General features: G+C 41.1%; 1 protein-coding gene across 8 annotated transcripts in view; it reads right to left on the bottom strand.

The window, feature by feature from the left end:
• The window catches only part of ABCG2 (ATP binding cassette subfamily G member 2 (Junior blood group)), a 140,334-nt gene that overhangs the window by 16,332 nt on the left and 111,852 nt on the right, over positions 1-12,150 (bottom strand). For all 8 annotated transcript variants that reach the window (XM_050790462.1, XM_050790459.1, XM_050790458.1 and 5 more), the window contains 3 exons: positions 9,744-9,895; positions 6,890-6,991; positions 5,233-5,483 (listed from right to left, as the gene is read on the bottom strand). In XM_050790462.1, the coding sequence (XP_050646419.1) occupies positions 5,233-5,483; positions 6,890-6,991; positions 9,744-9,895 (505 nt within the window). The remainder of the gene's footprint in view (positions 1-5,232; positions 5,484-6,889; positions 6,992-9,743; positions 9,896-12,150) is intronic.

The raw sequence follows: 12,150 nt of genomic DNA, 5'->3' as shown, positions 1-12,150 counted from the left end.
TGTTATCAAATAATTTATTTGAGAAAATCCTACTTATATTTACTCATGAGTTAAATATTAAAAAACAAGAAATGGGCTGGGCATGGTGGCTCATGCCTGTAATCCCAGCACTTTGGGAGGCCAACGGGGCAGATTGCCTGAGCTCAGGAGCTTGAGACCAGCCTGGGCAACATGGTGAGACTCTGTCTCTACTAAAAAAAACACACACACAAAAATTACCCAGGCATGGTGGTGTACGCCTGTAGTCCCAGCTACTCAGGAGGCTGAGGAACAAGAATCACTTGAACCCTAGAGGTGGAGGTTGCAGTGAGCCAAGATCGTACCACTGCACTCCAGCCTGGGTGACAGAGTGAGACTGTCTCAAAAAATAAATTGATAAATAAATAAAAATTTTAAAAAAGGAGTGGTAATCTAAAGAAGACAAAATATCCTACCATGTCTTGGAATCATCAAAGTTAAAAAAACGAAATCTCAATACTCCAACAGTCTAGTGGTATCAAGATTTAAAGTCACTGATCAAGGACACTTTTGGCATGAAGCACACCAAACTGCAAAAACAGTACCATGATCTGTGATAACTAGTTTGTGAAGAATCTAGTACGGAAAGAACATTATTTCAATATTTCTACTTATGAGATGTCTTTTAAAATTCACTTAGAAATTTTGGGGGGAAATCCATTATGCTGGCATATTTTCATTACCCTCAGAATATACTTCAACAGACCAAGCTTCCAAAATAAATGCAGATGACTGTATCCACATGCATGCATGCATGTGCATACAAGAGTCTATATTTTCACATAGTAAAACTTTTAAGAACATTCAATTCAGGATTTTTTTTTTTTTTTTTGAGATGGAGTCTTGCACTGTTGCCCCAGCTGGAGTGCAGTGGCACAATCTTGGCTCACTGCAACCTCCACTTCCAGGGTTCAAGCGAATCTCCTGCCTCAGCCTCCCCAGCAACTAGGATTACATGTGCCAGCCACCAAGCCCGGCTAATTTTTTGTACGTTTAGTAGAAATGGGGTTTCACTATGTTGGCCAGGCTGGTCTCAAACTCCTGACCTCATGATCCGCCCACCTTGGCCTCCCGAAGCGCTGGGATTACATGCATAAGCCACCATGCCCAACCCAGACTTTTCAAACTAAACATTCCATAGGCTTTGTCAAGTTTTCATTCAAACTTGTTATCTTATACTAACACTGAGTGTTATGATTAAGATGTTTCCTAAAAGTTTCAAAGTTCTAAAAATGTTTTCAAAGTCAGCTTTCAAACATATTGACAAAATAATCAATCCTGTAACCTTGGCATGCTTTTATAAGGTGTGTCTGTGTTATTCTTTCTGGCATTAAAGAAAGGAAAACAAACACACAAACTAAACAATGCACAATGGAGTGCACAGACCCCATCTGCTTCCAAGTTCAGCTGTTCAGGAAACACTTGGCACCTTAAATGAACATGAAATCTTCTCATACAGATAATGCATTCATGCTAAGATTTTCCAAATACAACCTTTGGTAGCTGCATTATCAGAGGCCAAATTTGAATCATATAAAGAAATAACTAGTTCAAGCCAAAGTGCAGCTGTAAAGCAACAGATACAAGATTTATCAGCAGAGAATCATAAAGCATTTTAACAACTCAATTTTCAAGAACTCTGAATTAAAACATACAAAATTATAAACCTTAAATCAGGAATCATTAAGCTAGAGCCCACAGATCAAATAGGGCCAGCCACCTATCTTTGTTCACCCACGAGCTAAGAATGGTTTTTTACTTTATTTTTTATTATTTTTTAGAGACAAGGTCTCACTCTGTCACTCAGGCTGGAGTGCAGTGGTGTAATCATAGCTCACTGAAGCCTCAAAACTTCTGGTCTCAAGCAATCCTTCCACCTCAGCCTTTTGAGTAGCTAGGTCTACAGACATGCACCACCACACCTAGCTCATTTTACTAATCGTTGAATAAAAAGTCAAAAAGAATAATATTTCTCACAATATAAAATTTATATGAAATTCAAATTTCAGTGCCCATGTATAATGTTTTATTGGAATAAAATGAAAGTTACCTTTTTTTTTTTTTTTTAAAGAGGTCTTGGCTGGACACGGTGACTCATACCTGTAATCCCAGCACTGTGGGAGGCTAAAGTGGGTGGACTCACCGGAGGTCAGGAGTTCGAAGCCAGCCTGGCCAACATAGTGTAATCCTGTCTCTACTAAAAATAAAAAAATTAGCTTGGCATGGTGGCAGGTGCTTGTAGTCCCAGCTACTTGGAAGGCTGAGGCAGGAGAATTGCTTGAACCCAGGAGGCGGAGGTTACAGTGAGCCAACACCACACCACTGCATTCCAGCCTGGGCAACACAGCATGACTCTCTCTCAAAAAAAAAAAAAAAAAAAAAAAAAAAGATAGGGTCTTGTTTTATTGCCCAGGCTGTTCTCACACTCTTGGCCTCAAGCATCCTTCTGCCTTGGTCTTCCAAAGTGCTGGGATTATAGGCATGAACCACTGCACCTAGCCAGCCTTTCATTTATTATCGGAATACTGCCATATTTGTTTATTTATGTTATTAGCTATGGCTGCTTTCACACTAAAACGGCAGAGCTGACTACCTGAGACAAAGAGACAAAGACCACTTGGTCTGCAAAGCCTAAAATATTTACTACCTGGTCCTTTACAAAAAAAAAAAAAGTTTGCCTACTCCTGCCCTAAGATAATATTCCAGTTTTTCACAAATCTAAACAAAACTTGTCCTGCTAAGCAGATGCTTAGGGAGATCCAAGGTTCTATTCTTAATCTAAGAGACTGCCACTACTCTGAACATGGCTGGAATTCCTTTTGTGAAAGTGAGTCCACTGATGAGGCAGGGAAGCTAAACCTGGAGGCACTAGGCCAGGTGTTAGCATTGGAAGGAAGCCCAGTATCAAAACATGCAGAATCTCAGTGTGTGAAAAACAGCTATGTTCCAATTATGCCCTCTCCAGAATTACCACATAGGTGATTTGGACAAGACAGTTATAAACCATGTTTTGAAGCAAGATAGTTCAAGTTATTTTCCAAGTAAGAAAAATCTAATGCATACATCACACCAAAAGAGCAATTCATTACATCATTTCACTGTTGACAATAAGTAACCCAGGTTGATTCTACCAGACTGATTTCCAAATAATATCAAATCTATGCTCAAAGAATAAAATTTTACCCTCAATTGATAGTATGTAAAAGTCCCAATGTTCTGACAGAAACACCAAATTATAAGTACTAAAAACATTTGGAGCAATTAGCAGTATGGCTCAACTAGGGATACAAGCTCTTAGATATATTTATATATACACTTAATTAGCAGTATGGCTATACATACATATATGTGGCTATACATATATACATATATAATATGTATATACACACATAATATATATACACACACATATAATATATATATACACACACACATAATTAGCAGTATCACTCAACTAGGGACACAAGCTCTTAGATATATTTATATATATACTTAGGTATGGAAATTATGATGCACAAGTTTAAATGTCAGTAATATTTTACTACAGCCAACAACGTGCCATCTTTTAGTACTTAACAGAAACTCAATATTGTTCATAAAAATAACAGCCCCAAATTAACCAGCTAAATTGACTTCTTTGAAGAATGGACCAATGAATTGGGAGTACTTATGTTTTGGGTGACAGAGGGGTTAAGAATAACAGAAAAGGCCAGGCACGGTGGTTCACACCTGTGATCCCAGCACTTCGGGAGGCCAAGGTAGGAGGATCACTTGAGCCCAGGAGATCCAGACCAGGACAACATAGTGAGACCCAGTTTCTACAAAAAATCAAAACATCAGCCAGGTGTTGTGTACACCTGTAGTCCCAGCTACTCGGGAGGCTGAAGTGTGAGGATCGCTTGAGCCAAGAGTTTGGGGTTGCAGTGAGCTATGATTGTACCACTGCACTCCAGCATGAGTGACAGAGTGAGACTCAGTCTCTAAAAAAAAAAAAAAAAAAAAAAAAAAATGTTTAAAGAAAAGAATAACAAAAACCATAAGGAGTAATAATCACCAACTATCACAGAGCCAACCAAAGAATAAAGAAACATTATCTCATTTTGATTAACAGAAAGTTAATCTAACAACCAATAGCCTTGTTCTATGAACTCAAATTTGCTTACTATGTTTGTATCACCTGTAAACTGTCTAAGGAAGGTCAATGATAAGGAACAGCACTTTGCACACAGGCTCTTCCCTTGGAGTGGCCAGCACATACTCCCTTCAGGTGTATTCAGTGACAGTAGGTGAAGGTTTCCCTGATCACCTGATTCCAACTGCAAATCAGCCTTCTTCTCCCGACTTCTCTCTCTTCCTCCCCTCTCTCCACCCCTTCTCTGCTTAAACTTCCCCATAGTTCCTTCTACCATCTAACATGCTATCTATTTAATTTATTTATTATTTATCACACCTGCCTTCCTCAGAAAATTAGCTCCATGAGCAGAGTTTTATTTTTGCCCATTTTGTTCACTACTGAATTCACATCCCTAAAGCACAGCACAGGCCCTACAAGAACATGTTGAATGAACCAGTGAACTAAAGTGAACAGCTACCAGAAAACTCCAAACATGGCTGACATTTCTTTCACAGTTTCCCAAAAAAAAACATTTTTCTCCTCAGATTATTCATTACAGCTTGTCTAAATCACAAAAATTCTGAGTTAGGGTAGTCTAAGAAACCACTAGAAAAAAGAAGCTGGCCAGATATGGTGGCTCACACCTGTAATCCTAGAATTGTGGGAGACTGAGACAGAAGAATCACTTGAACCCACGAGTTCAAGACCAGCCTAGGCAACACAGCGAAACCCCGTCTCTACACAAAACACAAAAATTAGCTGGATGTGGTGTGATGTGCCTGTAGTAGTCCCAGCTGTTCAGGAGGCTGAGGTGTGAGGATCACTTGAGCCCAGGGAGGTCAGGGCTGCAGTGAGCTGAGTTCATGCCACTGCACTCCAGCCTGGGCAACAGAGTAAGACTCTGTCTCAAAAAAAGAGAAGCTTTCCAAACGTAAAACTTAATTGTCCTTTATTTGTTCTGCTGACTGGTTCTATATCCCAGGTGGAATGAAGATAACAAATAACTGGAAGGGTGGGTAGAAGATAAACATATCCTGAAGCAGATGATAACAGAACCACATGGTTCCCATTTGAGTATTTCAAAAGAATCTGCTGGTTACCTGAGCTATAGAGGCCTGGGGATTACCCAGCAAGTTTTTGAATGAACGCTTGGAAACCCATCTGAGTTGATGACAGAAGGAGGTGGTGTAGCTGATCTCCTTGAAGACTGTGATCTTCTTCTTCTTCTCACCCCCGGAAAGTTGATGTAATTCAGCTTTTGTCTCTTTGTAGAAGGAGGAGTCGACATAAATCTCGGCTAATTTTTCTACGAGTGGCTTATCCCGCTTGGAAGGCTCTATGATCTCCGTGGCTTTGCAATCAGTGGATAAAAAGGAAACATGAACAAAATAACAACTAATTTAGCCCATTTTTTCTGGGACCCCTTTCTTGGATTCTTCCCTAACACCTTCATTCTAAAGCTTTAGAAAGAAAAAATAGGCCAGGCACGGTGGCTCATGCCTGTAATCTCAGCACTTTGGGAGGCTGAGGTGGGTGGATTATAAGGTCAGGAGTTCGAGTCCAGCCTAACCAATATGGGGAAACCCCATCTCTACTAAAAATACAAAAAAAAATTAGCCTGGCATAGTGGTGCGCGCCTGTAATCCCAGCTACTCAGGAGGCTGAGGCAAGAGAATCGCTTGAACCCAGGAGGTGGAGGTTGCAGTGAACTGAGATCGCACCACTGCACTCCCAGCCTGTCCAAGACAGCAAGACTCCATTTCAAAAAAAGAAAAAATAGAAATAAAAAATTATGAGCTCTGTCATTAGAAAAGTATAACAGGTCAGGGACAGTGGCTCACTCCTGTAATCCCAGTATTGTGCAAGGCAGAGGCAGCAGGATCATGCGAGGCCAGGAATTCAACACCAGCCTGAGCAATGAAACGAGGCCCTGTCTCTATAAAAATAAATAAAGTAAGTAATAAATTAAAATATATATTTAAAAAGAGAAAAAGAAATAAAAAGAAAAGTACAGAGAACTAGGCTGTCTCCTGCCAGTCTTTTGAACACAGCAAACCCACTGATGTTTTCCTATTTGACCTTAATTCTTTTAAAATAGATTTCTTACCATAGAGTTCTAATTCTTAATATAAAACTCCAGTCGTGGCCGGGGGTGGTGGCTCATGCCTGTAATCCCAACACTTTGGGGGGCCAAGGTGGGAGGATCACTTGAGGTCAGGAGTTCGAAACCAGCCTGGCCAACATGGTGAAACTCCATCTCTACTAAATATACAAAAATTAGCTGGGTGTGGTGGCACAGGCCTGTAATTCTAGTTGCTCGGGAAGGTGAGGCAGGAGAATGGCTTGAACCCAGGAGGCAGAGGGTGCAGTGAGCCGAGATAGCACCATTGCACTCCAGCCTCAGTAACAAGAGCTAGATTCCGTCTCAAAAAAAAAAAAAAAAATCTGGTTGTTGCTTCCTACTATATGCAAATGCATAGATTGCCAAGTTTCTTATTTTAAAAACACTTTATAAACAGTGAGCATTTTAAAAAATGTTAACTCCTCTTGGAACTGACACCACCATATAAATTCTCATTTATAAATTAAATCAAAAACACCAACAGCACTCACAGACAACAAAGTGTTTGTGTTGACTGATATCAGAAGACTGCATTAACAGAAATTCACGAAGTCACATTTTAATTAGCCACCACGTTGTTAAACTTCAGCCAATTCAATTAGGCAAAAATCTGGGACTGTAACAGATTCATATACCTTTAAAGTCTTCTTCTCTGTTTAATGCCACAGCAGTGGAATCTCCATTAATGATGTCCAAGAAGAAGTCCGCAGGGTTATTATAGGCCTCACAGTGATAACCTATGAAAGAAGGCAGCCCAAAAACACAAACTTGATGGTCTTGGAAAATAAAGAGAAGTAACTTTCAGAGGGCAAGGGAAGTGAGGCTAGAGAAGACAGAATCTAACGACTTCTCCCTAACTTTCTTTCTCTCTTCTTCCCACACTAATTTTACCCTTTCTTTTTATATATTCAATCACACTATATATATATTTGGTTTTTGTTTGTTTGTTTGTTTTTGAGACAGGGTCTCCCTCTGTCACTCAGGCTGGAATGTGGTGGGGGATCTTGGTTCACTGAAACCTCTGCCTCCCGACTTCAAGTGATTCTCCTGCCTCAGCCTCCCAAGTAGCTGGGATTAGAAGCGTGCATGACCACGTCCAACTAATTTTTGTATTTTCAGTAGAGACAGGATTTCGCCATGTTCGACCAGTTCGAGGCTGGTCTCTAACTCCTGGCCTCAAGTGATCCACCCGCAAGTGCTGGTATTACAGGCATGAGCCACTGTGCCCAGCCTATCACACAATATTTCAGCAATTCTTTGTCTCCGGGCCGAAAAACAAAAGAAAAGAAAAGGAAAGGAAAAGAAAAGAAGAAAAAAGAAAAAGGAAAAGAAAAAGAAAAAGGAAACACTCCCAGCCAACCTTGGATTTGCAGGGCATTTTGCATTAGTGCTTGGTCCTTACCTATCGTAATTCATGAGACCTGAAATAGCTATTGGTATGCTCTGGTGCTTAACAGTACTTCCTCAAAAATCTAAACATAGACCCAAGAAAAAAATACCAAAAGCCCACGTGTGTTCTGCTCTCTTAGTTCACCTAGGGAATGCCAGAATGATGGAACCCACATCAGCAATGACTGCTTCCCCACATACTAAATTCAGAGGTCCAGGGCCGAGTGCAGTGGCTCACATCTGCAATCCCAGCACTTTGGGAGGCCGAGACCGGCAAATCACTTGAGCCCAGGAGTTTGAGACCAACCTAGCCAACATGGCAAAACCCCATTTATACTAAAAACACAAAAATTAGCCAGGTGTGTTGGCTTATGACTATAATCTCAGCTACTAGGGAGGCTGAGGCACAAGAATTGCTTGAACCTGGGAGGCGGAGGTTGCAGTGAGCTCAGAAAGCACCACTGCACTCCAGCCTGGGCAACAGAGTGAGACCTTGTCTCAAAAGTAAATTAATTAATTAATTAATCCCGAAATCCAAATCAACTGCTGTGCTGCTATAATTCTGAATAGAGAACAAAACCCCTGAGCAGTATTCTCGATAGAACATGGCCAGCACAGCACACCTGAACCGTTCAGCTTCAGATGATGAGATCATCTGAACTCAGTGTGGCCTGAAGTCTGACTCTTAGTTAATCTCCTTTTTTAAAAACTAAGAAACATGGTCAATGAATATCTAAAATTGTATTTAGGATCATAGGGAATCATTTATAATCATATCCAAATATCTCTAAAATGAGGCAGACCGCACAAGCCATTAAAAAAAACTCGCACATTTCTATCTAAAATTTTAAAAATCACACATTTCAATTTAAAATAAAAAGAACCATGCAGTCCAAGATTGTTAGAAATTTTGGTCCATCTAAGTCAGGTTTAGGACTAACCACTCTATTGACCAATACCCACTCAAGGGCTAAAGTTGCAATCTACAGTTACCAGAAAATTAAGTAGTGTCTGCCGGGCACAGTGGCTCACACCTGTAATCCCAGCACTTTGGGAGGCCATGGCAGATTGCTTTAGCTCAGGAGTTTGAGACCATCCTGGGCAACATGGCAAGACCCCGACTCTACAAAAAATACAAAAATTAGCTAGCTATGGTGACATGTGCCTATAGTCTCAGCTGCTTGGGGGGCTGAGGTGGGAGGATGGCTTGAGCCCGGGGGGTTGAGGCTCAAGCAGTGAGTCAAGATTGTGCCACTGCACTCCAGCCTGGGTGACAGAGTGAGATCCCATCTCAAAGGAAAAAAACAAACAAACCTTAAAAAACAAAACTTGCTGGGCGCGGTGGCTCACACCTATAATCCTAGCACGTTGGGCGGCCCAGGCGGCAGATCACAAGGTCAGGAGATCAAGACCATCCTGGCTAACATGGTGAAACCCCGTCTCTACTAAAAAAATACAAAACAATGAGCACGGCGTGGTGGCAGGCGCCTGTAGTCCTAGCTACTCAGGAGGCTGAGGCAGGAGAACGGTGTGAACTCAGGAGGTGGAGCTTGCAGTGAGCCAAGATCACGTCACTGCACTCCAGCCTGGATGACAGAGCGAGATTCCATCTCAAAATAATAAAAATAAAAATAAATACAATTAAGTAGCATCTCCATGAGTGCTCATCAGGGCAGACCAACATCATGTGCACGGGGAAAAAATTATAAGGCCTCATCTGTTATATGGTCAAGAAGACAACCATATTAGGCCTTTCCAAAAATGTTCAAGTGACAGAATAACTAGCTAAAGGGCCAACATATTAATTACTGAGCTTTTAAGAAATGGTCACTATAACTAGGAAGCAGAATATAGGCCCAGCAGAAATACTCATACACACATGAATACACATTCAAATAAGACAAGAAAGATACCTAAATAACAAGCTGTGGTGCACAATGAAGAAAAATACTAGCACCAAATGGATCAAACATATTTTGAAGTGACAGATTCTCATGGTATGTCTACCCAAAGACCAAACAGCACTCCTGCACACCCTCTTTGCTCTCCTTCAGGATTCTATTAATGAAGGGTTTTACAGCATAAAAAAGTCAACCACACCAGCTGATTCAAAGTATCCCAAGGCCTCCTGAGCAGGTCCATGGAACATAAGTCTTCCTGAGGCCAATAAGGTGAGACTATCAAACAACTTGAAGATGGAATATCGAGGCTGATGAATGGAGAAGATGATTGTTCGTCCCTGCTTAGACATCCTAGGTTAAAAGTGAGACAATAATGAGTCATTAAATATCTGAAACTTGTACTTCTTGGTAACATATTCTATTCTTGCCTTTAGATTGTTTGCTTCTAGTTCAACTTGACTTTGTCTTGCTAACTTTTCATCTCATATTATTTACCTATAGTTAGGAAACCTAAATTCAAAGCTTTTATTAAAACAGAATAGGAATTTTCAAAGTATGTTGCATTGACAATCTAGAATCAACTAGAATGGTTATTAAAAATGCAGATTCTAGAACAGTCTTCCCAGACATTGAATTAGAATCTCTGGGAGTAGGTCTAGGGAATCTGCATTTTAAGAAGCAACCCAGGTAATCTGCAAGTATTTTCAAGTTTGAGAACTAACCATGGACTACATATTAAAACAGTCATATATCTCATTCTGACTTATCATTTAGGTCTTCTGGCTCTTTAAAACTTGGTTTTCACTCTTCTGCCCTAATAATGCAATTAACATAACTGAGTACTTACTATGTCTTTGCTAAATACTTTAGAGATAACTTCGTTTCAATTTTCACAGTATTGTTATGAGGCAGTTCTAATATTATTATTATTACCCTCATTTTATAAATATGTCTTAAAGGATCAAGCAACTGGCCAAGGGATCACTGTTAGTAAGAGACAAGGCTGGGATTTAATCTCTGGTCTAAGTCCATGGCCAAAATAGTGCTAACTTACCTTTTCACAGGAGTTTTGACTTACAGGTTGATAAGGTTTGGCTGTGTGCCCACTCAAATCTCACCTTCAATTATAACAACCCCCACGTATCAAGGGCAGGGCCAGGTGGAGATAACTGAATCATGGGGGCAGTTCCCCTATGCTCTTCTCATGGTACTGAAAACGTTTCACGAGATCTGATGGTTTTATAAATGGGAGATCCCCTGCACAAGCTCTCTTGCCTGCCGCCATGTACAACATGCCTTTGCTTCTTCTTTGCCTTCTGCCATAATTGTGAGGTCTCCCCAGCCATGTGCAACTGTGAGTCCATGAAACTTCTTTCCTTTATAAATTATCCAGTGTCAGGTATGTCTTTATTAGCAGACATACCTAGCAGACATGAGAACAGACTAATACAGTAAATTGGTACTGGTAGAGTAGGATGCTGCTGTAAGATACCCAAAACTCTGGAAGCCACTTTGGAACTGAGTAACAGGCAGAGGTTCGAACAGTTTGGAGGGCTAAGAAGACAGGAAGATGTGGGAAAATTTGGAAACTCCTAGAGACTTGTTGAATGGCTTTGACCAAAATGCTGATAGTAATATGGACAATCAAGTCCAGGTTGAGGTGGTCTCAGATGGAGATGAGGAACTTGTTGGGAACTGGAATAAAGGTGACTCTTGCTATGTTTTAGCAAAGAGATTGGTGGCATTTTGCCCCTGTCCTAGAGATTTGTGGAGCTGTGAACTTGAGAGAGATGACTTAGAGCATCTAGCAGAAGAAATTTCTAAGCAACAAAGCATTCAAGAGGTGACTCGGGTGTGTTAAAAGCATTCGGTTTTATTCACTCACAAATATATGGTTTGAAATTAGAACTTTTGTTTAAAAGAGAAGCAGAGCACAAAAGCTCAGAAAATTTGCAGCCTGATGATGTGATAAAAAAGAAAAAATCTATTTTCTGAGGAGAAATTCAAACCTGCTACAGAAATTTGCATAAGTAATAAGGAGCCAAATGTTAACCACCAAGATAATGGGGAAAATGTCTCCAGGGCATGTCAGAGGTCTTTACAGCAGCCCCACCCATCACAGGCCCAGAGGCATAGGAGGAAAAAATGGTTTCCTGGGCCAGGCCCAGGGCCTTGCTGCTTTGTGCAGTCTCGAGACTTGGTGCCGTATGTTCCAGCCATGGTTAAAGGGGACCAACAGAGAGTTCAGGCTGTTGTTTCAGAGGGTGCAAGACCCAAGCTTTGGTGGCTTCCATGTAGTGTTAGGCCTGCCCTTCGCCTAGATTTCAGAGGATGTATGGAAACACCTGGATGTCCATGGAGAAGTCAACTTCAGGGATGGAGCCCTCATGGAGAACCTCTGCTAGGGCAGTGCAGATGGGAAATGTGAGGTGGGAGCCCCTACACAGGGCCCCCAGTGGGGCACTGCCTAGTGGAGTAGTGAGAAGAGGGCCATCATAGCTTAAGACCCCAGAATGGTAGATCCACCAACAGCTTGCACTGTGCATCTGGAAAAGCCACAGACACTCAATATCAGCCTGTGAAAGCAGCCACACGAGGGGCTGTAC

The sequence above is a fragment of the Macaca thibetana genome, chromosome 5, assembly GCF_024542745.1.
Source record: "Macaca thibetana thibetana isolate TM-01 chromosome 5, ASM2454274v1, whole genome shotgun sequence".
Classification (NCBI taxonomy): Eukaryota; Metazoa; Chordata; class Mammalia; order Primates; family Cercopithecidae; genus Macaca; species Macaca thibetana.
The sequence above is the reverse complement of the archived record's forward strand: the minus strand, read 5'-3'. Positions and strand labels throughout refer to the sequence as shown.